Consider the following 25844-nt stretch of genomic DNA (forward strand, 5'->3'; position numbering starts at 1 on the left):
AAAAAAAAAACTGCACCAAAATCCACAAAGAAAAAAAAAGAATACAGTACAAGTATCTGCGGATCCACCTGCATTTTCCCTTCTGCAGGTCCCGCAGTATGTTTCAAATGCCAATTCCTGTCTGCAAAATGGACATGAAAGGGACATGTTCTACTTTTTGCGGGGCCACGGAACAGACATACGGATGACGACAGAGCACTGTGTGCTGTCCGCATCTTTTGTGCCCCCATTGAAATGATTGGGTCCGCAAAACATGTGAATAGGATGTGGATTGAAACTAAGGTTGTGTGCATGAGGCCTAACACATACAGATTTTGGTGTGAATTTGGTGAAAAAATGCACCAAAACGGCAGGAAAATCCCCATAAACGACACTGCAGTGTGTATATACCCAGGGTAGATGTACGTGGTGCATGTTACACATGAAATTTCTTGCAGAAAATTCACAGTGCTAGGGATCATTAAGACGGCCTTATGTTTTGTTCCGCATTTTTGCGGAATGGGTGGGGACCCATCCATTTCAACGGGGCTGCAAAAGATGCAGACGTTTGCGGCCCCATCCGTTGTTCCATTCCGCGTCCCCTCAAAAAAATATAGACCATGTCCTATTCTTGTCCGCAATTGTGCAGCCAGCAGCACAAAAAACATCCCCAAAAACTTCCACTGGCGGCCGTGAGGAGGGCTCAGGCAGCCCCTCGGACATCGGCCCACCGGGACATTTCCCTATAAGGTCTATGGCCCCCTGTCCACAGCAGGTCAATTGTTTGTGCAGATTTTCAGTGCAATGCAAAGTGTGAGGTCTGGGAATTTTGGAGCAAAAACTACACGAACATCCACATAAACTACACCGCCCTGAGCGTAGACCCTTAAAGGGGTTGTGTGATGGCAGGAAGAAACTGGACAACCCTTCTGATCAACCTGCAATAGAGAACGGGTAAGTACTTACCTGCTGGATCCTGGGCAGGTTCATCTGGAGGCTTGTCCTCCAGATGCCCCCTTTAAATGGGACAAATGATCGTGCGGATCTGTCACCTCCATCGCACATGCTCGTTTATATGGGGTCCCCATCCATCATAAGAACTGGGATCCCATGATGGTCCACCGCTCCATTCATTCTCTATGCGGCTGCCAGATGTCCTATATCTAGGGACAACCCCTGGACATACACATTGGATTTACTGGACATTAGGACTGTCACCCAGCTCTCCCAGTAAGGTTGAACTGAATCTAGTGATTTTCCATAGGAGGACCTGGTGGTGACTTTATTTGGGCTTGTTAACGGTTTCCCTGGTTGAGGCTTGGCCCAGGAAAGGGTTAGGCACTTGTGGCATGACGCTCCGCTCACAGGTGTCATGCCCGGCTGTACTTTTCAGTGGGAAAACCCGGGCTGCGCGTCCTCTGGCAGACAGGAGCCGGGAGAGGGCACAGCGCCGGGCAGGGCGCATCCCGGGGATACTGTGTCCTGGATCCACCCCTGGCTGCTGAGATCACTGGAGACAGTCAGAGCCGCGGATCAAGTGCACTGTCCTGTAATCGATTGCCGAGCGCCTGGAGCTGCCAGCCTGTATTTATTGGCCGTGTGTCTGGGGAGGCTGGCTGCTGCCTGCTTGATCCGTTTCTCTGGGTTTGACCAGCTGTCCCGGGCTAACCCCTGCCTGGCTCTGTGCTGATCATGGAGGAAGTAGGAGCTGGATTACCCTCGGCTGCGGCACAACTGCCCTAGTGCCCGGAGCAGCGGAGCGCGGGGAGGCAGCGGGCAGCCGCAGAGCCCGGGATGGCAGTGTGGCCCCGCGTGCCCTGCTAAGGTAATGGCAGCCGTGTGCTCTGTGCTGCAGGTGGCGGAGGAGGGAGGGGGGCACAAACTTGTTATTGTCTGTCACCGTGTCACTGCGCCGCCGACTTGTTGATAGCAGGAGGAGGGGAGGGAGCTGTCACTGGCTGTCATGTCCGCTGTCTGTCACCTCAGCAAAACCGCCTGTCGCCTCTCCTGCTGCCCACCTGACTGTCACCCTGGTGCCCACCTGCCTGTCACCCTGGTGCCCACCTGCCTGTCACCCTGGTGCCCACCTGCCTGTCACCCTGCTGCCCACCTGCCTGTCATCCTGCCTGTCACCCTGCTGCCCACCTGACTGTCATCCTGCCTGCACCTGCTGCCCACTGACTGTCTCCCTGCCTGCCCACCTGCTGTCACCTGCTGCCACACTGCCTGTCACCCTGCTGCCCACCTGCCTGTCACCCTGCTGCCCACCTGCCTGTCACCCTGCTGCCCACCTGCCTGTCACCCTGCTGCCTGTCACCCTGCTGTCCACCTGCCTGTCACCCTGCTGTCCACCTGCCTGTCACCCTGCTGCCTGTCACCCTGCTGTCACCCTGCCTGCCCACCTACCTGTCATTCTGCTGCCCACCTGCCTGTCACCTTCTTCTGATGCTTGCCTCAATACTAGTCACCCTTGCCAGCCCTGCCTGTCATGCCTGTCCTGCCTTCCAGTCAGCCTTGCCAGCCCCCCTCTTCTTATGCTTGCCTCACTGCCAGTCACCCTTGCCAGCCCTGACTGCCAGTCACCCTGCCCCCTGTCACCCCTGCCCACCTTGCCCCCTGCCACCTGCGCCTGCCCAGTCTGCTATGTCTGCCTGTTCACCTGCCTGCCATCCTGCTGTCCACCTGCTTGTCCTCCTTGTTCTACTGCTTCCATCTTTGCTTCCCCCTGCCTGTCAGTTTTTTTAAGCCTTTGTGGAAGTCTGAGGTGCACTAGCATGGTGTACACATAGTGCTGCCATAGTGCATGTATGTGGGTCTGATTACCAGTCCGCATAGTACTGCAGACCTGCGCCTCCTGTATTAATGTGGAAATGTGGTCAGGGTGTGAATATATTTTTGGAGGCAGCTACGGAGTGGAAATATATGACGGGGATCTTGGTATCATCTAATGCAGGATGGTGACGTCTCATCTGTTGGCCCGCTTGATACTTTTAATGCAGGTGATTTGCTGTGGGATGTGGCAGATGACATCATGTACAGAGGGGGGATGACCTCCTAGTCCAAGACCACCACACCTTCAGGCTAGATGTACAGTGTGGGGGATTTCCTCCTAGACCAGGGGTACACCCAAACTTGTGCTTCATGTACAGAGGGGATGTCCTCTTAGGTTAGGACTACACCCCGACTTCAGGCTTCATGTACAAAGGGTGACCTCCTAGGCCAGGACAGCACCCCAACTTCAGGCTTCATGTACAGTGTGGGGAGGGTGACCTTCTGGGCCTGGACTTTACCCCAACTTCAGGCTTCATGTACAGAGGGGGATGACCTAGGCCAGGACTATACCCCAATTTCAGGCTTCATATACAGTTGGCGTAAGACCTCCTAGACCAGGACTACACCCCCTACTTCAGGCTTGGAATTGCTTAACTAAAGTATATTGTCTGGATGTGACACAATCTACATAAATGTGTGGGACACTGGTAGTCATAGAACGCTGGAGGTGAATAATGTGACAAAGTATGTTGCGGTGACCCTGGTGACACTAATGTGCAATTAGCAATGTGGTACTATGACAACACTTCCTGGAATACGAGGAATAATGGGACAGTGCAAGCTGGGGTAAATTATAACACTCAGTGTTTTATTGTCAAAGCTGTTAGGCTAGGTTCACACAGGTTTTTTTTTTTGCGTGAGAAAAATCAAACAAACTGTAATCCGCATTAGGTTTTTTACATGCCTTTTTTTTTCTTGATGGTTTTTGTAACGTGATTTTGGTGAGGATTTTCATTCTTGGCCATTTTCAATGGAATTCTGGATGCGGATTCCACGTTAAGAATGTTTCTAAAACCGCATACGTAAAAAAACAGCACCCTATGGTTTATAAGTATAGGTGCAGGTTCCACCTCTGGGACCTGCAACCATCAGACAATTCCCAATGTCTGAGATGGGAATACCTCTTCAATGTGCAGATTTACCATGGAAAGCAATGGGAAAGTTCTGCATACGTTCTTGGCGAGGATTTACGGCGTGGAATCCGTGCCAAAATCTTCAGCCAAAAAACTCTGTGTGAACCTAGCCTTATGAGAACCATCCATCTGGACATCTATTGATCCATACCTGGGTAGATGTACCATTCTGGGGAAAGATGAGCCTGGATCGTTGTCAAACACCTTCCCCAGAAAGGGGGGAATAGAGTTTTCTACTGTTTGTAATAAGAAAAAAAATTGGGAATTTTTATGGGGGTACTCTTTTTAAGGTTGACATGATGGGCATGACTTAGTGGAGCTCTAGTGACAATGGAGTGGTCCAGGGAGAGGCTCTACATGTGGTTGATAACTGAAGTAGCCTGTGCGTTGGCTCTCCTGGTGATGGACGACTACAACTTCCAGCATCCTGTAGTAGCTACAAGCTGAAAGTGGTAGTATCACAACAGCCAGAGAGCCACAGGTTGTAGATATGTACAGTTTGACATGAGCAGCCATGGGTGTCACCTGGCAAGGACCTTCTGAGGTCCTCAGACTGTGATGGCATTGGTCTCATCCCACCCACCTTGTCCTTACTTAGGAGCTGTTCTTTCCCGGTTTCCCTCCCTGCACTTTTTTTTCTCACCCCTCTACCTCCTCCCCTTTCCTCCCCTTTTCTTCTCCTAGTTTCTTTCTCAGCTGCTTCAGAAATAACCGGTGGATCCAGTTTTGTTTCTCGTTAATCTCATTGCTGGAGCGATGACCTCCCTCTCCCTCTTGCTTTCCTGAAAGTACGTGACATTCCTAACTTTCTTCACTAGTCTACCCCAACCACTCTACAAAGTAGCACACTCCTCTTCACTGCTCCGCGCGGAGCTCTGCTCATCCCTGGACTCGTCACTACCACTGTCATCTCCAGACTTTCACCCAGGACGGCCCTTTTACTCTTCACCTGCTATCAGAAATCAATGGGCCAGCCCCACACGTGAGGTAGTGACATCTTTAATGTGTACTATAATTACTCACACACTGTTTTACATCGGGGAATTAGTATTTCTTGTATGGTGCTGTACGTCTTATTTGTCGAGTATCCTCCCAATATAAGTCAGTGTGTATGTATATAATTAGTACGGGTACTGTAATACAGATGTAGCAGTGCTGACTTTGTTGATGGTTCTATGGTTTTCCTATGTTGTGCAAGGTCCCAAGTGTCTGATACCTTGTAGTGGTGGTACAGTACTGGCATCTAAGATTTACAGTAGTCGGTCTGCCGGTTGACCACAGGTATGGCAATCAGTGCTGCCTGCTACCTCTGTGTGTTGCTTTTATGGACTTGTCACGGACCTTGAGGGGCTCATGGAGGAAATGTGTATGTAGATGGTGGTAAACTTGCATGGAGACCTTCTTTAGGTTGTGCTGTCATTTCCGACAGACACTTTAAGACATGTCAGCCCTTGTGAGAAGCTGCACTTTTAGGTACGTGGTGTCAGACGTGAATGTCACCAGTAGCTGGCCTCATGTGAGACATCTTCTACATGGTGAGACCTTTCATGCCTATATCTCATGAGGCCAGGCCAAAGAAATTGATGGACGGTAACAATTACACCTATATCATGGCACCTGCGTAATGTTACAACTTTAAGGGGGCTGCCACACCTTCGGGCTTTTTGATGCCATTTTTGAAGCCAAAATCAGGTGTGGATCATAACAGGGGAGAAAGTATTAATGACAGATAGGACTTCTTGACTTTTTTTTTTTCAGTCCACTTCTGGTTTAGGCTTTAAAAACGGCATAAAAAAACCTGAACGTGTGGCAGCCCCTTAACTGCCCACTTGCCTTGGAACCTGTTATCTGCTTGTCATCTCCACTTGGGGGACAGTCGGGCTCCTTGTTCACTGTCTCGTGCCCTTTCTACATCTTATCTAACTTGTCCCAATTCAGAGTTAGTTCCTGATTTTTATCACTGCTTGGGCGTCTATGTAACAGACAGGTCCTGAGCGACTGAAGGTCCCCAACCTGTTGATCTTCATATCTTGAGAAGTTCTCCAGACTTTGCACTCCTTTGTCATGGTGGGTCTGTAGCCTGTTGAAGCAGACGGGTTATCTGCAGCTTGGGAGGGCAATTTGATCTGTCTGGTGAGGAAGGTTGGGGGGGGGGGGGGGGGGAAGTTGCTCCTGTATATACATGCAGCAGTTAGAGTTACAGACTTTTTATTTTTTTTACTTTTTTGGGAAGTGATTTGGAGACAAGACTCGAAGCTGCCTACTTTCCAGTAAGTAATGCAGAAATTCCAGGAGCAGGAGCTAAATATACTTGGTGGATCAATACTGAAATGGCTGGTTGTGAATAATTTAACTGGCAGTGCTGGAACGATTTGGAAGCTAAGAGCAAAGGGGGAAGAGGTGACCAGAAAATTCCTCCTCGTTCCCCATGATACAAGGTCCAGGGTCTGACTGGCGGCTAGCTTCTTTCTTTCTTTGGTTATTTATTTATTTATTTTGTTTATTTCTGTTTTTCTGTTTTGCAATTGTTTAAATATTATTTATTAAATATTTACTTTTGATGTCTTTCTTTGTTATCTTTCCTCACTTTGAGTTGACACGCAGGTGTCTCCCTCTGACCTTCGCTTGTAGAAGTGGACTGACAACTTAGTCCATGTGCATGCCTTCTATGCGATGGAAGTTGTCACTTTGGTGTATGATTTCAGCTGCGGTGATCTTCCATGCTGTGCTGCTTTTAGAACATAGTAGAGAAGGTCTTGAGTACCAATTCGGTATGGCTGGCGCCGTTACCCTCCGTTGTAGGGTGCAAGCGGAATTGTTAGTCGAGCGATAAACCTTGCTGGAAAGCTCTTCCATGACGGTCGCGCAGTTTTGCATGAAATATATGTTCAGGCGTTGCTTTCTAGAAACCTATTCTAGTCGCTGAACTTAAATGTTGTTTTTAAAGAGTTAAAGGGGTTGTCTCCACTTCAGCAAGTGGCATTTATCATGTAGAGAAAGTTAATACAAGGCCCTTACTAATGTATTGTGATCGTCCACATTGCTTCCTTTGCTGGCTGGATTAATTTTTCTATCCTGTTACACACTTCTTGTTTCCATGGTTACAGACCACCCTGCAATCCATCAGCGGTGGTCGTGCTTGCACAATATAGGAAAAAGCACTAGCCTATGTGCGCTCCCATGGTCCCAGCCACCAGAGAGGCTGATGCTTTTCCCCTATATTGGGCAAGCATGACCACCACTGATGGATTGCAGGGTGGTCTGTAACCATGGAAACGAGTAGTGTATAATGTGATGGAAAAATGAATCCAGCCAGCAAAGAAAGCAATATGGATGATCACAATACATTAGTAAGTGGCTTGTATTCACTTTCTCTACATGATAAGTGCCGCTTACTGAAGTGAAACAACCCCTTTAAGGAGGTGAGTGCCATCCTGCAGACTTTATGTAATGTCTGAGAGATCAGAACCAGGTCAGCAAGCAATCACACTGACCACATAGCCATTCTGCTGTGTCCAGTAGCCCATGTATTATTTAATCCTCCACCGCTTCCATGTCCATCACATATTCTATAGACTGCGGTGTTGGAGGCGGCCGGCCGATATGCACATGTACTTCTGTGTGAGCACTGGCAGGTAAGATCAAGTTTGCGGCCTGACGATGTACGTAGACCCCACAAATGAAAGAAGTTATATATATATATTTTTTTTTTGTTATCTGCATTAGAGAGGTGTAAATGGCTTTACTGTATATTTTACAAATTATTGGCTTGTTTGGATATTGGAGCCTATGCTGAAGAACTACTGACAGTGATTCCAGTAAACTGACAAGGACTTGGCAAGCACAACTTGCTGAAATGGAGAACTTTTTTTTTTTTTTCCGTAAGACTGGTGTTTTCCTTGAAGTCGATGTGAACCTCAACGTATATTAATTGGCAAACAGGACTGTAATTACATGATGTCACTCGTCCTTTGATATCATAGTAACCTATGGCATGCTGTGTGGAGTGACAGCTTTCTGGTTGGCTTCTAAGGGGTTAAGTCACATAACACAGGAAGATACTGACGTGTGACAGCACTCGGCTGACAGGGGGGACATAGGTACATTTGTGCTGCTCTCGCATTAGTGTTTCTCTTTATATTGTGTTTGCACTGCTTTTGGCATAGTCCGATGGCAATCGGCGTTAGGCATCTGCTGGTTACCTCTAGGATGAAAAACTTAAAACCATGATTAGCCGTGGTATCTCAGAAGTGGATGGGATATAATATGAATAGTAATGGAAAATTAGATTGAAGTGAAATATTCTAGTTAAAAAAGTGCTCCATTTACTACCTGCCTGTCTGAATACATAGCCGGGCAGGTCATGGAGGACACGAGCAGGACTTTCATGACAGGGGGTCAGTCTCCAAAAGGCTTGATGCAGGTAGACCACTCTGGAGGTGCACACTACAAAAAGATGAAGTACTGGATCTCTGCTGGTGGCCCGGGTCTACATACAGACCGGCAGACACATGTAATTAGTTTGTTACATGCCACACATTTATTATCCATGGAAAAGTCAGTTTTGTAAGTTTTTTTTCTTCTTTTATGTTTCAGCACTGCTCTTTGACTATGGAAACAGAGAGACCCGATGGATACGTAACTAGTAAGTGACAATTTTATATATGTGCCTGGGTAAATCGTTTTCTTTGCTTTTTCTGATGTTTATATATCATTTAGAAGGACTTCTTAAAGGGACATGCCCTCTTTGTATGGTTTGGAGTCTTGAAAGGTCTCTATGGTTCTCCTGTTTTGGTGGTTTTATGATTAAAAGCAGTTTGGGTTCATCTGTCCATTTGTCTGTATCCCATATCTGTGGACACCTGTTACTAGACCTTGAACTTGAGGCGACAAGATCTTGAGGGGTCATGTATAGTCCTGATCATAGCTGGATAGGGTTAGGTCTCCTGCCTCCAGAACTCTGGTTCTGTCTTATGGATGACATTAAATAACACGTAGCTAGATTTTAGAATTCTGCCCGCAACATCATTTTTAGGGTTAAAAGTAGTGTGGGTTCAACTTTCCATTTGTCTGTATCCCATATCTGTGGACACCTGTTACTAGACCTTAAACTTGAGGCGACAAGATCTTGAAGGGTCGTCTATAGTCCTGATCATAGCTGGATAGGGTAGGTCTCCTGCCTCCAGAACTCTGGTTCTGTCTTATGGATGACATTAAATAACAGATAGCTAGGTTTTAGAATTCTGTCCAGAACTTCATTTTGTGGTGAGCTCCTTTGATTATTTATTGCTTGGTGATGTACATAGGGCTGTTGTAATTCACCACGGCAGGAAGAATGTGGGAGCTGCAGGCTGTAAATATTAAATATGATTGCAATAATGACATCTTATTTCGTAGGACAAGTAAAATCCTGACATTTACAGAAGGCATTTTATCTCTTTTTGCTACCCATTGCTGTGTTGTAATACGGCATTTGTTTACAGATGGGGGTCCTTGGAGCAGTGGTACCATACCATACAATGCAATTTTGGGTTACCCTCATGTACATAGATTATGGTTACATTGATTGCCATACGTTTGGAACAAGGATAGTTTTACTCACCTGGCACTATGCCCTTAGCTTAGAGTCAGGTTTGATTTTTTTTTTTTTTTTTTTTTTTTTTTTTCAAATTTTGCCTACACTTTTTTAGAACACAAATTTTCCAGATGACCCAGAGCAACTAGTTGGACCTTGTGAGTAGTAGTCCTACTGTAGATACTAAGTTTTAGCTCTTTTCTCATGACCTATGCTCCTATATTTTGATCTCTGTTTTTAAAGATGGGGTTGCTAAAAATTTGGGGTCTCTTTATAATGTAGTAGGTAGTATCATGTTATTTTATTAATTGAGATAAATACCTTCCCCCCCCCCCGCCCATACTGCCACCCTGCCTAATTTTTTGACATATTGCTCTTATGCCCTGCTGTGCCCCCCTGTAGTTTTCCCGCTCAGGGTGGAGGAGAACGTCGCAGCCAGGGAGAAGGAGACGCCCATTGAGAAACCCTCGTGTCTCCTCCTCCCTGTACCGATGCTCAGTATTACCATACTGAAAGGGTAAACTACAGGGGGGCAGAGCGGGGCGTAGGAGCAATATATAAAAAAAATCAGGCAGGGTGGCAGCATCAGCGGGGGGTTACCCGCAAGTAAAGGTATTTATCTCAATTAATAAAAAAAACATGAAAGGTCACGGGGGAGGACTTCAGATGCTTTGTGTGTCCCAGATCCTTGTGAGCTAAAGGTGATCATCTAGACCAGGGGTGCACAACCTTTTCTGGTTGGGGGCAACATTGTCAGCCTGAACCAATTCCAAGGGCCTAAAATAAAACTTAAAGGGGTATTACCAACTAAAATACTGTATTTATGGCATATTGAACACACAGTATATATCATGAATGTCTTGTTACACTTCTAGGACTCCCATCTAATGGAAGAATACATGAAACATACAAGACATAGACATATATGTCTGTTACTAGATGGTTGGGGGCCACACAGAATGGTATTGAGGGCAGCATGTGGCCCTCGGGCCACAAGTTGTGTACCCCTGATCTAGAGGGACACAGAGTCTTCCATGAATGTGTCAGTCTGTCCTTAGAGCTTCACAGATATTAGTTGCCTCCAGCAGTGCTAACAATAGGCGGTTAGGCCCAGTTCACACTACTAGTAAAATGGCCTACACTCCCCGCACCGTTTGTTGTAGTTTTCAGACTTTCCTAAGGAGGACAGATTGCGATCGTGAGACTATTTCATTGCAGTCTCTGTAAACAGTGTAGCAAATTAAAAAAAAAAGATTTTCACCATAAAATGGTGCAAGAACTAGTCAGATGACTGATCATAGCCACACCTTCCTTTATAGACGTGAATATCCTAAGACCGATACTGTACAAGTTGTGTACAAAGCCACATAATTTCCAGAGACAGATTCATATGACCGTATGATCCTGTCCTGTGAAGCTGCTGCCTGGTGGTCCCCACCTTAGATACTCAGCAGTAGGAGACCTTGTGTCATCCCTATTACTACTGGGGAGCTGTATTGAGTTGAGGTGATTCAGTCTGAAATGTTGCATATTCGGATAGATCATTTACAATCTATTTTTGATCCTTGAAGTCTTCTTGCTTCTACATTAGTAGTGCTTAAAGGAGTAGTCCAACTACTGACACGTGGGACATGTCTAGCTAGCTCCTACGGATTAATGGGGGGTACACCCTATATGGGGAGTCTCATAAAAAGGGCCATCACATATCGGACATGGATATGTCCTAAATGTCTGTCGACCTGAATACGCCTTTAAATGCCCAAAATGGTAGATGTGCTGTAACTTATGTATATTCTCACTGTTGAGATCCCCACCACTGTATTGGGGACTGTATCTACAGGGGCGTTCTGTCGATAGAACATTGTCTATGGACCTAGGAATGGACATACCAGTTACCTCTAGATCTTTGGTTATAAATTGGCCATCTGTAATTATTACCGTATGGTAAATCTCACAAACCAGATTGCCAAAGAACCTAAAACTTTGTCCCTTACCCCTGACCTGATTTGTATTCTCTTACTGTTTATGGAAGTTTGTCACAGACGGGTCACTAAGGGTACATTCACATGACTGTATGTTTTATGCGGTCTGCAAAATACAGATACCACCAGCATGACATCTGCATGTTTTGTCGTCCCATTGACCAGTGGGTCTGCATCTGTGGCCAAGAATAGGACATTTTCTGTCTTTTGAGGAATGGGCATCTGGATGCAGAAAGTTCATACTGTAGATGTCTTCTGTGTGCTTTCTGCGTCTTCATGTCAATTCCGCAAAAGATAGAACATGCCCTATTCTTGGCCGCAGATACAGACCTATTGAAGTCAATAGGTCTTCAAAAAATGCGTACATCACAAAGGTGTAATCTGTATTTTGTGGGTCCGCATTTTGAGGACTGATCATAATGGATGCATTTAGTTATAGGATTGGCCTCTGTCTACAATATTTTATGCCTATTAGTTTTGAAGAAATTTTATTTTTCATTTTTTTTTGCATTGATTTTGGGTGAATCAGCCTTAATATGACACTGTTCAGTGGTATATATTTTATTTATATATATATAATTTTTTTTTTTTACTTTTGGATGCTTGAAAGGTTCTTACTGGTAATAATTCTTTACTTGTAAGAAGTCATAAAATCCTTAAGCAATGGAATGCCCTTCTAGCTGGGAATTGCATCCACAGGAAAGAACATGTTAAGACTCTGGAAGAAAACATTCTGTGAAGAAAAGGATCCTGTTGCAGATGTGATCCCCCAGGAGTTTGTTTTTTGGATGGGCACTGATGTCTGTGCTCCGAATGCAGCTCTTGGGATTCGAATTTTGTAATATTAAAATCTTTTGCAGAAATTGGTAGTTGGTATCAGAAAAACGGAATAGCCATCTCTGCCAGTGATGTAGCCGGCAGCAGCTTTATAGACGGCTTTGTAACTTATTGCAGTCTGGACGTTTTTGAATAGGGCTTCTCGCAGGTTAAATCGGACTTCACAGACGCCTCTCGGCCTGATCACTTTGATGTTGTACATTATGGTTACCCCCATGTGGTCCATCAATAGGCTGACTGCCCAAAGATATTTTCTTCACATCTCTATAGATAGTAGAGCTGAAGTTGTCATGTAATCCTCTTAGGCTGCATAACCTTAAATAGTTATCCCAGTCCTGCAGTCCTATGTAAAATTACCACTTTTTCAGGTATTGTAGAACTGGCACATAAATTATTCTTTCCAAGGACTTTACAAAGGACCAGGGGGCATTTATTAGGTATGGAGGAAAGGTGATTTAACCACTTAGTGACTGCCTGTTTTGGGCTTTACTGATCAAGCAATGTATTTATTTATTTTTTTGATCATCACATTTCAAGAGCTATAACTTTTTTTATTTTCCCATCCATGTATGGGGGCTTGTTTTTTTGCACGTCAAGGTCTAGTTGTTAATGGCACCATTTCGGGGTACACTTAATTTGCTGATTAACTTTTATTAACTTTTTCTGGGGGGGATGGGGAAAAACAACAATACTACTAATGCATTTTTACATTATAATTTTTTGCAAAAAAATTTACTCTCTGGGTCAATATGAGCACAACGATACCAAATATATATAATTTTTTTAAAGTTTACTACATTTGCATAATAAAAACCCTTTTAAAAAATGCTTTTGCATCACTGCATAATTTTCTTTCTACTGAGCTGTGATTTTTGCGGGATGACTTGTAGTTTTCATTGTTACCATTTTGGGGCACAAAACACTTTTTGATTGCCTTTTTATTTAATTTTTTGGGTGGCAAATGTGGGATAAATTACATGATAACTGAGTAGTGCAGGTTGTTACGGAGGCAGTGATGCCGAATACGTGGAGGAGATTTTATTTTTGCAATTTTTTCCATTGATATATTTTTTTATTATTTGACAGGCGATCTTCTAATTTGTTTCTATAATACACTGTACTATGTATGCAGTACAGTGTATTATACTGTCAGCATACACTGCAGGCAGACCTGGAGCCTTCGTTAGGCCCTTGGCTACCATGCTAAGACATCAGCATCCCGCGATCTCATCAGTTAGATGCCATGGTCACCATTGATTGTGGCTTTTAACAGGTTAAACGCATGGATGACTGCTTCTGCCGATCCAGGGAGTTAGAGCAGTAGCCCTGCTCTCCTGTAAGACCAGTGCAGTGCTAAGATTAGGTCGCTGTAAGAAGATGGTGGCGTAGCCTAAGGTCCCGTATAAAAAAAGGGGTATTGGCGGTCATTAAGGAAGATAAACATCAGGAAAGGGCTTTTTACACTTAGAGTAATCATAAGGAATGCTCTACCCCAAGATGGGGCAGCAAAGGGCTAGATGCTTGTCCAATGGCAAATGGCAATGAGGGGTACTCTAACAATTAATGTTTGTGTAACTGATTGAGAAAGGTTGAACCTGATGGACCATTATCAAGGGCTCATGTGCACGACCTTATGTATTTTGCGGTCCGCAAAAAACGGATAGGCAAAAAACACAGATGACATCTGTGTGCTTTCCGCATTTTGCGGAACGGAACAGCTGGCCCCTAATGAAACAGTCCTATCCGTCTCTGTAATACGGACAATAATAGGACATGTTCTATTTTTTGGCGGAACAGAAATCCGAACATACGGAAACGGAATGCACACAGCAACATCCATTTTTTTGTGGACCCATTGAAATGAATGGTTCCGCATACGGTCCACAAAAAAAACGGGAGCAGATGAGGAAGGAAGATACGTTTGTGTGCATGAGCCCTAACTGTGTTGTGCCACGTGGCTTGGCTAAAAGCGGCTCTGCTACATCTTTAGTGTTAAACGTTCTAAAGCCTATTTAGGATGATCCCAGTAACTGAGGAGCGTAGAAAGCTATGTGCAAAAATTCTGGTCTCTTGGTTGTTACATTCCTGGCGTTCGTCAGGCTCCTTCCCCACAGGCAGATTTCTAACAGGTCTTTCTTTCTTTTTTTCTTTTTTTCTTTTCCACAACCCAGGTGATAATGAGCTTGTGCCCGAGAGGGACCACTCCAATATGGCTATAGATTTGACCTCCTGCACACCCAATGGGCAACATTCCTCCCCTAATCACTTGGCAAGCAGTAAGTCAACTGTATCTGTATGTCTGGGAAACAAAATCTCGTGCTAAAACATCAGATTTCCTCAACTTTTTTGTTGGAGCGAGTGTCTAATTGTCTCTTTCCAAACTTATCTTCCCTTAATTAAATAATGTGTTTTATATTATTCTGTTAAACTAATACTGTATTTAGCAATGTATTAAGATTTCCCTTTGATCCTGGGCAGAGCAATTTTCTAATTTAACCGACGTTTTTAGAAGGTGTAATTAAATAGGTTTTCTTTTTTTAGAGACTTTTATGTTATGAGTTATAAAAGTTATCTGGTAACTTGTTCTTGATACAGTTCCTTCTAAGATTATCTATGGGCATCAAATGTGTGTGTGTGTGTGTGTATATGTGTGTGTGTGTATATATATATATATATATATATATATATATATATATATTACGGTATGTAGCTGACATCTGTATTCTTGCAATGCGTATGTCCTCACATACTGAAAATCCTTTCTTACACATCTGATTGGGGTTGTTTCTGCAGCATGTGCATTGATATTTTTTATTTATTTCTTACAAATCCCATTCAGATGTGCAACAATCGCAGACGTTTCTGCACAAAATTAGCCCTGCATGCAAATCTTCTGTGCTGCTCTCACTCTTATGTACCCTTCTGTGAAAAATGGGAGTCTGACAGAGAAGAGCTCAGTCTTGACGAGCCACAGGAGTAGGGGTTAGACGTGAGTTGGGGGTTACAAAGAAAAGGAAGGGACATTCAAAAATTAGCTGTGGGGCCCAGACGCCACTGTCTGTATATGTATAAACTAGAGAGAGATTTTAGAGAGAGCCGTATACGGTATGTATAAAATAGTGATATGTTAATAAAAATGTGCACCATAGACTTTGTTATTGGTCAAAAATCAAAACTGTGCAAAACTTTAATGCAACTTTTGCTGTGCTGATAGTATTTTAGAAGAATTGAAGTAATTTAATATTTGACTTTCTTGTGATAAGCCTTTCATACTAGATTAACGTGGGCTGAACCTGCTATTTTGGTGAATCAGTCAACCGTCTATAGTATATGGAGGTTGTAATAACAAATCCCCCCCAATGGCAGGTGTCCTGGGAGGGGGTTGCATTTTAAGCATCTTCTTAGGCTACTTTCACACCTGCGTTAGGTGCGGATCCCTCTGGTATCTGCATAGACTGATCCGCACCTATAATGCAAACAATGGGATCCGTTCAGAACGGATCCGTTGCATTACCATGAACAAAAAAAAATATATTTTTTTTGTTCACGATAATGAAAACTGATCCGTTTTGACTTACACTGAAAGTCAATGGGAGTCGGATCCGTTTTCAATTGCACCATATTGTGTCAGTGAAAACGGATCCGTCCCCCATTGACTTAGTCAGTACGGATCTGTTTGGTTCAGTTTCGTCAGACGGACATCAAAACGCTGCAAGCAGCGTTTTGGTGTCCACCTCCAGAGCGGAACGGAGGCAATCTGATGCATTCTGAACGGATCCTTATCCATTCAGAATGCATTGGGGCTGAACTGATCCGTTTTGGGCCGCTTGTTAGAGCCCTGAAACGGATCTCACAAGCGGACCCAGAAACGCCAGTGTGAAAGTAGCCTTACTCCCTTCTCCCTGTGAGCAGCAGCTTACTTTATTGAGAATTCATGCAGACTTGGCTGAGGTCAGGAGGAATAACTCCCCATCTTAAGCTTCAGTAACTCTGATAACTGTATCTTTCGCTTTATAAGACGCAATTTGTGGGTCTGATCTGAAGTCTGATAAAAAAATATATATATATTCTGATTTTCCTCCTCTAAAACCTAGGTGTGTCTTGAAAAGCGAAAAATCTGGTAATTGCCCTCTGATCTACCTGGGCAGATAACTATGATATTGGATAATTATTGTTAATTGTTATGATAAGAGCCGGACTGATCTCGGGACCTAACTTACCTATCAACTTAGAGATATGGGCGGCATGGTGGCTCACCTTGCAGTGCTGGGGTCCCGGGTTCGAATCCGACCAAGGACAACATCTGCATGGAGTTTTTATGTTCTCCCCGTGCATGCTTGGGTTTCCTCCAGGTACTCCAGTTTCCTTTAGGGGTCTATTATATGTCAATATCTATGCTCATCACTGGTCCCATGCCTCTGGGACTTATCCAACCCTAATCAAATGAAGACCATGTTCCCTGACAAATTAAAATGTAAATGGTGCCGTGACGGCAGAGTAATGTAGCATCCGCATTGTGATATTCTTAGACACATCATATTTTTGGTCTTAAGCGTTTAGTGCAGTTTTTTATCTTTACAGTGTTTCTTCTAGTGTCTGGAGCATATGTCTTGGATTTACATTAAATAATAATGAATTCAGATTTAGTGTTAAATATAATTTAAATATTCATCGCTCCATTAGGTTTTGGTCAAGTAATTATTTCCATGTGCCTTAAATACTTAAATTGAAAGCGTGCTGCATAATTATTTTTACTGCGGCAAAAACTGTTCTATTGATAGCTCTTCTTTGCTGGAAGCATTTAGTTTTACTGTTTTACACTTTCAATTTCTGAAATTCTAATGAGGCCTCCAGAGCGTCTACTGTAAGACGAGTGTGCCAGGCCTGTCCGGTAAAACCCACCACAATCTTGAGTTAACCGTCTAAGTGTGGTCAGATAACGAGTGCTGTCCTTTGCTACGGCAAAGCGCATTTTCCTTCCTCTCTGGCCAGTATGTCAAGGTCTTTGTATGTTTTGGAAGGCCGTTCCACAGAAGCATCATTTAAATACAGCCGGTAATGCTTCTGCTTTAGCAAACGTGACCAATTATATGGCCGTCTCTAGAGAACTGAACACCTCATCTCCTGGAAGAGTGGTGTTAGTTTCTCCTGGGATCCCAGCATTAGATAACACAACCAGGTGATTCCTTCACAGGTGCTGCTCGAGGTTGCAAGTGAGCCGGTAGCTGTAGATCCGTCATGTTCATGCCTTATCCTCCTAATGAGGGCTTGCAATTTACGAGCGCTGTTGTAAACTTTTCCCTGTAGTAAGGGATCCTATGCCACTCACTTTTCCAGGGGATTACAGTAAACTAATGAACGTTCATAAAATTAGTGACTAATTTCATCAGCTTAAGTCTAGGGTTACACACAGACTTATGAGGCAAGGCGGCTGTATTAGCAACTGTCACGAGACAGTCGCAGTCCATAGGAATACACATGTGATGAGATACTAGGCCTTTTGTGTAAAAAGTTGCGGGATTATTTTTATCCATACAGTATCGTTAAAGTTATGTACATACAATTTTCGTGTAAGTGCTGCCCAACAAAACATTACTTTTTGGGAGGGGGATGATATAGGATGAAGCAAGATATATGTGACAGTAGTCAGATGAAAGTCAGATTAAGGCGCTCTCTCCTCGAGGGAAGATAGTACCCCCCCATATAGTCAAATGAAAGTAATTGTTTTAGGGGATTGTCCAGGATTTTGATATTGATGACCTACCCTCAGGATAGGATCATCAGTATCTGATTGATGGTCTGCTGGGAGTCAGGTCCCCACTGGTCATATATTGATGATTCATCCTGACAATAGGTCATCAATATGAAAATCCTGGACAACTCCTTTAATTAGGTGGGTCATGCTCCTAAAGTCCACGTGTCCCTAGACGAAAGACGGTGCAAGTAGGAATAGAAATGAAGTGGTCATCATGGACTTATGCATCACTACAAAATAAAGTTCAGCAGTACATCCCAAAATTTTACAGTCTTGCAGTTCCAATTTACAGTAGCTTCCTACCCAAATTCAACGGGAAACATGATTGAAATTTAGGTAAAACTGATGTCTTTTAAGGCTATGTTTATAGTGCGTTTGCAGCATTTGTTTTCCCTGTGCGCTGGAAGTTTCCCACCACATTCATCGAGTTATCAATAGGCCCTCATTCACTTGACGAAGGTCAGAGGAGTGTCCCTTATGGCGCCTGATGCTCGATATCGTCAGTATGACTTTCCCTACGGTATGTCATAACGCAGTGCACTGTTCTCAAAGTATCTAAGAAAAGACACATACCACTCTGTATAGTGTTTTTTTTACATGGAATCTTGTCGGCTTCAGATGATACTGTATGCCGATAAAGTAGCATCCATTGCAGGTACAAGTCAGGAAATACTCCAGATAGATACCTCTAAAGGACAGTGCAAAATGCAGTGTGAAAATAACACCTACAGACCAGGTAAGAAATCCCCAAATATGCTGACTAGGGGTGCCAATTAGATCCTATAACACCTGCACTTATTTCATCATCCCAATTGAATAACATGCAAACAACATTCTTAATGTGATCCAGGCTTTATTAAGGTGTACACTCCTATCCAAAGTTAAAAACAGTTGGCAGAGGAGGGAGTTTAAGCCTAAAATACTGCCATAGATTCCTGCAAATTAGCTCTTTATGAAAAGAAAAGAGAGCTGAACATCTGATCCCACCAGATATAAGATAGGTATCCTAAGTCAATGCTCAACTATTTAAACAGGCCTTGAGGCATAACTCGCATACTAGTTAGGCCAGTATCTCATTTGCAGAGAGTTGCATTGGATTGGGTTTCTTTTTTTTCCCCTTTTTTTGTGGAAAGAGAGCTAATTTGCCTACCTATTTCCCAGAGGATCATTGCTTGGCCTATAAGACTCCTTCTGCCTTCTAGGCACTCTCCTTAAAGCCTCATGCAGACGTCCGTGGAACACGGTCCGTGAGATACCGAACTGGCATTGCAGGAGCGCACGGCGTCATTGGTTGCTATGACACTGTGCGCTCCTGCAATAAGCAGAATAGAGACGGAACAGAGCCAAACTGATGCATTCTGAGCGGATCTTTTTCCATTCAGAATGCATTAGGGCAAAACTGATCCGTTTTGGACCGCTTGTGAGAGCCCTGATTGGATCTCTCAAACGGAAAGCCAAAACGCCAGTGTGAAAGTAGCCTTAAGTAGAAATAGTACCCCCTGAATTATGATGAAGACCTTTTACCAAAATAAGCCAGTCTTCTCTGCTCTTTTTTTTTTTTGGAAAGCGTTCTAATTTGCCTACCTTGTTCCCTGGGATATGAACATGGCAAGTAATTAAGAGGCCGCATAGTAGAGATGAGTGATGTGATTATACTCGGCGAGAGATTACACTGTAGCAGCACCTTCTAAATAGTGATGAGCGGCAGGGGCAATATTCGAATTTGCGATATTCTGCGAATATTTGGGCGAATATTCGAGAATTCGCGAATTCATGATCTCCAGGCATTATTTTCTTGATTGCGAAAATTCGCATAAAATTCACATTTAAATTTTCGCATAAAAATTCACATGAACTGGTATTTTCCCAAAAATCGAATATTCGCAATTACGAATATATTTTGCGATATTCTAAATATTTGCGAATTCTCGAAGTGCTGATAGTCGCGATTAAAATTCGCAATTCGAATATTTGTGATCAACACTACTTCTAAAATGTATCCCAAGAATAAGAGCGGTCACACACACAGAGGGGTCTGATCTCCTATTTCCAAAGTAGGTATATTGAAAATTAAGAATATTACTGAGAAGGTGGTAATCCAGCCCAATATAAGAAAGCAAAAGTATTCTGACTGCATGAACATATTATAAAAGAATCATATTTGGCCCTAAAATGAGGATGTTGACTATGGAACTGGACTACCTGCATCTTCTGTCATCGCTTCTAAACTGCCTGGAGTAGCCCTTTAAAATTGTTATAGAATGCCTTTAATCACAATGATTTATAGGGAACATGGCTGTTGGGTCTCTCTCACACGACTTTCAACGGAACGGAAACGGAATGCATACGAGGTACATTCCGTTTTTTTTTTTTTTTTTGCGGAACCATGGAAATGAATGGTATCGTATACGGAACGCAAAAAACAACCCGTAAATGGGGGAAAAAAAACGATCATGTGAAAGAGGCCTCAGGCTCCATTCACACGTCTGCAAATAGGTCGGCATCCGTTCGCAATTTGGCGGAATGGGTGCGGACCCATTCATTCTCTATGGGGACAGAATGGATGCGGACAGCACACAGTGTGCTCTCCGCATTTCCGGAGTGCGCCCCCGATCTTTCGGTCCGCAGCTCCAGCTCCAAGAAAATAGAACATGTCCTATTCTTGTCCGCAATCGCAGACAAGAATAGGCAGTTCTATGGGGGTGCCGGCCCGGGGTATTGTGGATTCGCAATACACTACGGACGTGTGAATGGACCCTAAGTCACAGATTCATTGAGACTTCTATCCTCACTGGATCTCAATTTTCCTCACCAAATTTTTTACCAGAGAGAGAACTGAAGTCACAAAAAAAAAAACGCACATAAACCTGTACTATTTTTTTATTTAATTTTTTTGCGAATTTTGTGCATTTTTGTGTGTTTTAATGCAGATTTTGGTGTGCATTTTCTGCTGATGTTAACAGCCCCAATGAAGTCTGTGGGGAAAACCAATATATCCAAGGTGCGGAATTGCACAAAAAATGGACATGCTGCAGAAGATGCGAGTGGTCCAGTTGAATAGTCAACCCCCTCATTTTTGGGCCCCATATGATTCTTTTATAATATGTTCATGCAGTCAGAACACTTTTTTCCTTTCTTAAATTTGGCTGGATTACCACTTTCTCAGCAATCTTCTTAATTTTTGATATATCCACTTTGGAAATAGGAGATCAGACCCCTCTGTGTGTGACCGCTCTTACTCTTGGGATACATCTTAGATGGTGCTGCTACAGTGTAGCGTTACCTGAGATAGCAGTTCATAAAACATTCTGACCAGAGGTCACCTTGCTCCTTCTACGACAAGCCGCCTGTTAGAGTCTTGCCGGTTATTGTGGAGGAAGTCTGCCGTTCAGCTCCACGCCATCGGTGTCTGTTTGTGGTATCCAGGCCCTTTTCTCTTTCCTGTAGACATCATTCTCTGACAAATCCATACACAATAGCCAAGTAGAAGGGATCCAGCCTGTTCTATAGAAATAACCCCACCTAGCTGGATTTTTCTCAATGTCAACGGGTGACAAAGTTGAAAAACAAGTTGTTAAATGGGACAGCAGAGAAAATGATATAGCGTAGCATATTTTTATGTAAGACAAAGGCAAATACTGCATAAAAGGAGTTGCTCCCAACACAAACTAAGGCAAAGGTTTGTTCTGTATATTTTCCTATGGCAGGGAATTGCAGGAGCTGAACTCAATCACTTCAGAGGTAGACTGATCTTTCATAAAGTGTTTTCTTGAATTTTTTTTTTATATCAGGATCTGCAAGGAATTATTTAAGAAAGGAAAAAAAAAATAACAGGACAAACATATAAATATTTTAATGCAAATTTTTTATTTTTTTTTACAAATTACCCTTATGGATTCACTGCAAGTGTAGGTTCACATAGAGTTTTGTTGTTTTTTTTTTGAAGTTTTGCGACAGATTTTCCTGCAGGTTTTTCAGCCAAAGCTAGAAGTAGATTTGAAAGGAATTGGAAATATAAAGGAAGGACTTCTCCTTGCTGGATCCACTTCTTGCTTTTTCTAAAAACCTGCAGGAAAATCTGCCTGAAAACCTCCTCCAAAAAACTCCTTGTGAACTTACCCTAAAGCAGAAAGAAATGGTCTACATACACTGTACATTGAAAGAAAGCTGTTAAACAAAAAACATTAAAAATGTTTGTTAAAGGGATTCTGTCACCTCGTTTTAGGTTATAGAGATGCGGACATGCACGGCTAGATCGCCGCTAGCATGTCTGCAATATACCTGTCCTATAGGGCTGTGTGCTTTTATTGTGCTTAAAAAATGATTTTATAGATATGTAAATGACCCTGGTAAGGAGCCCAAGGGGCTGCACTAACCTTCTTCGTGCCCAGCCACGCCCCCCTGTGAAGGAGCCCATCACCGCCTGCGTCCTCTGAATCTCCTCCTTGCTCACAGTTAGATCGCCGTAATCTCGCGATGCGCGAGCTCACGCATGCGCAGTTCCTTCCCTGAGGCTGATGCCAGCACAGGGAAGGAATACAATACCGGCACTGCGCATGCGCAAACTCTCGCATCGCGAGATTACGGCAATCTAACCGTGAGCTAGGAGGAGATTCGGAGGACGCAGGCGGTGCTGGGCTCCTTTACAGGGGGGCATGGCTGGGCACGAAGAAGGTTAGTACAGCCCCTTGGGCACCTTACCAGGGTAACTTACATATATATATATATATATATATATATATATATATATAATTTTTTAAGCACACAGCCCTATAGGACAGATATATTGCAGACATGCTAGCGACGAACTAGCCGTGCATGTCTGCAGCTCTATAACCTAAAATGAGGTGACAGAATCCCTTTAAAGGGAACCTGTCACCAGGATTTTGTGTATAGAGCTGAGGACATGGGTTGCTCAATACCCAGTCCCCATAGCTCTGTGTGCTTTTATTGTGTATAAAAACCGATTTGATACATAGGCAAATTAACCTGAGATGAGTCAGAGCTTAAAAATATGACTCTTCTCTGGTCATACAAGTAAGATATGACTCTTTTATGTTAATTTGCATATGTATTACATTGTTTTTTCTTACACAATAAAAGCACACAGAGCTATGGGGACTGGATATTGCGGATGTGCTAGTGGCCATCTAGCAACCCATGTCCTCAATTCTATACCCCAAATCCCGGTGACAGGTTCCCTTTAAAGACCAACTGAAATCATTTTAGGCTAAAATTGGTAAAATACAATGATAAATAAAAAGTCTCCAAATGTGTCCATAGCCTTTAAATGTAAAATTACTTATTTAAAAAAATATTAAATCACCACCAGATTTTGATGAAATTTTTTTAAAACCCATTCTTAGGGTCCATTCACATGTCCGTTTTAGATGGCTGAAATGGCTGATTTAAACAATTCTTCTGCCCAGTGAAGGCAGACATCTGTAAAAAAGTCTTGTTGCTCTAATCAGCAATGTAAGTGTGTACCCCATCAATAAATAAAAAAAAACTGCCTAGGTCACAACCTTCAGACCAGCCATGAATCAGCTGTAGAATTTTTTTTATTTTTTTTAAACCTTGGTCTTGAATCTCCTGTGTATCGAATAAGCTTAGAAATGTGCCAAAAATCTCATCTGTTTCTGGTATCCGGCTTGACAAGGTTGGTGCAGTTTAAGATGCAGCAATGTGTGGCAGAATTTCGGCACTAAAGTTTGGTACAAAGTAGGTTACTTTCACACTAGCGTTTTGGCTTTCCATTTGTGAGATCCGCTCAGGGCTCTCACAAGCGGTCCAAAGCGGATTATTTTTGCCCTAATGCATTCTGAATGGAAAAGGATCCGCTGAGAATGCATGAGTTTGCCTCCGTTCAGTCACCATTCCACTCTGGAGGCGGACACCAAAACGCTGCCTGCCTGACGAAGCGGAGCCAAACAGATCCGTCTTGGCACACAATGTAAGTCAATGGGGACGGATCAGTTTTCTCTGACAAAATCTGGCACAATAGAAAACAGATCCGTCCACTATTGACTTTTAATGGTGTTTAAGACGGATCCGTCATGACTTTAGAAGACATAATACAATCGGATCTGTTCATGACGGATGCATGCGGTTGTATTATTGTAACGGAAGCGTTTTTGCAGATCCATGACGGATTTGCAAAAAACGCTAGTTTGAAAATAGCCGTAAACCAACAAGTAGTTGGTGTAAAGTTAAAATCGCTAGCCATGTACCAGATTCATTATACAAAGTGAGAAACTGTGATACATTTGGTGGACCTTTTAGTTTATTCTGTATATATTTTAAGCAGGATTAGTAATTTGCCCCACTATTGTCATTTTTTTCAAATTCAAATTTCACAAACACCAATTCTCTTAGGTTTCTCGTATAGCTTATATGTAACCGTAAGGCCTATTGTACACAACCGTTTGGCTTTTTCAGTATTTTGCGGTCTGCAAAAAATGGATCCGCAAAAAATACAGATGACGTCCGTGTGCATTCCATTTTTTGCGGAATGGAACAGCTGGCCCCTGATAGAACAGTACTATCCTTGTCCGTTATGCGGACAATAATAGGGTATGTTCTATCTTTGAACGGAACGGAAATACGGAAACAGAATGCATACGGAGTACATTCAGTTTTTTTTTTGCAGACCCATTTAAATGAATCGTTCCGTATACGGAACGCAAAAAACGGAACGTAAGCTGAAAAAAACGTTTGTGTGCAAGAGGCCTAAATGTGAAAATAAAGCCCAATAGGCACAGTAGCAGTATCAGCATAGAGTAGTCCTTGCCATTGTGCCTCTCAAACTAAAAAAACGTTGTGCCAGCCACATAATGATTTCCTTAATTCCCATAAAAAAAAACTGTTCAAGAAACCAAGGGTAGTTGCTAATACAATAGTGCTTATACATCATTGCCAGAGATGTGTGCATACTAATGTGCCAGGCACCTATAATGCCCTTTACTCCACTAAGAGGAGATTACTCCAAGTCCCTACTCCCTGGTCATGCCCCCTTCTGCTCGAAATGGTGTCCTTCTGCCTGCACCTGCCAGTCTCATTGAATACGGAATCCTGTCCTGTTAAAGACTCCATTGTTGTGGTCAGACAATAAATCATAATGGGTCTGGGAGCAAACATGGCTGGGCGGCCCCACCCTTGAGATCGTTCTAAAAATGTCTTGCAAAAAAAGTAGATTAAGATGATAATGTGCCTAGAGCTAGCGGTCTTAAGTAGGTGATGGCTACATTTCATGGCGGGTCTTTTTATACAGACTGATGTGTCAGGCAATGATCATGAATGAACCAGATGTTCTTGATAATTGCCTGATTGTCAGCGGTGATGAGGGCTGCATTTTACATGTAGCAGTCTCCTCTGTTGTATGAGGACAATCTATCACTAGAGCAAACGCTTGTCCCCATAGAAACTCCTTCGTCCTGGGCAGACGATCACTATTCAGGACTTTTAGGCCCCTTTTAGAGTACTTTCACATTAGCGGCAGGGGAGTCCGGCAGGCTTTTCCAGCCGGTGAACAGCCTGTCAGATCCGTCCTGCTGCTAGTTCACTTGTGCCCCTGGCCTGCTGCTCCGTCCCTATTGACTATAATGGGGGCGGAGCTCCGGCGGCAGCATGGCGAGAGGCAGCTGGACTAAAAGTACTGCATATCTTACTTTTAGTCCAGCTACCTCTCGCCGTGCGCAGCCGTGCTGCCGTCGGAACTCCGCCCCCGCCCCCATTATATTCAATGGGGACTG

General features: G+C 43.4%; 1 protein-coding gene across 8 annotated transcripts in view; it reads left to right on the forward strand.

Moving 5' to 3' along the window:
• Positions 1-1425: 1425 nt before the first annotated feature.
• Positions 1426-25844, forward strand: part of IKZF2 (IKAROS family zinc finger 2) — a 76932-nt gene continuing 52513 nt past the window's right edge. Inside the window, exons 1-3 of one of the 8 annotated variants that reach the window (XM_044303287.1) lie at positions 1426-1804; positions 8541-8589; positions 14510-14614. In XM_044303287.1, coding sequence (XP_044159222.1) covers positions 8556-8589; positions 14510-14614 — 139 coding nt within the window. In that variant the 5' untranslated portion in view covers positions 1426-1804; positions 8541-8555. Of the gene's footprint in view, positions 1805-4762; positions 4932-5913; positions 6012-6130; positions 6215-8267; positions 8458-8540; positions 8590-14509; positions 14615-25844 lie in introns of those variants that run through there. The other 7 variants (XM_044303289.1, XM_044303286.1, XM_044303290.1 and 4 more) reach the window with 7 other exon arrangements.

The sequence above is a fragment of the Bufo gargarizans genome, chromosome 8, assembly GCF_014858855.1.
Source record: "Bufo gargarizans isolate SCDJY-AF-19 chromosome 8, ASM1485885v1, whole genome shotgun sequence".
In the NCBI taxonomy this organism is placed as follows: Eukaryota; Metazoa; Chordata; class Amphibia; order Anura; family Bufonidae; genus Bufo; species Bufo gargarizans.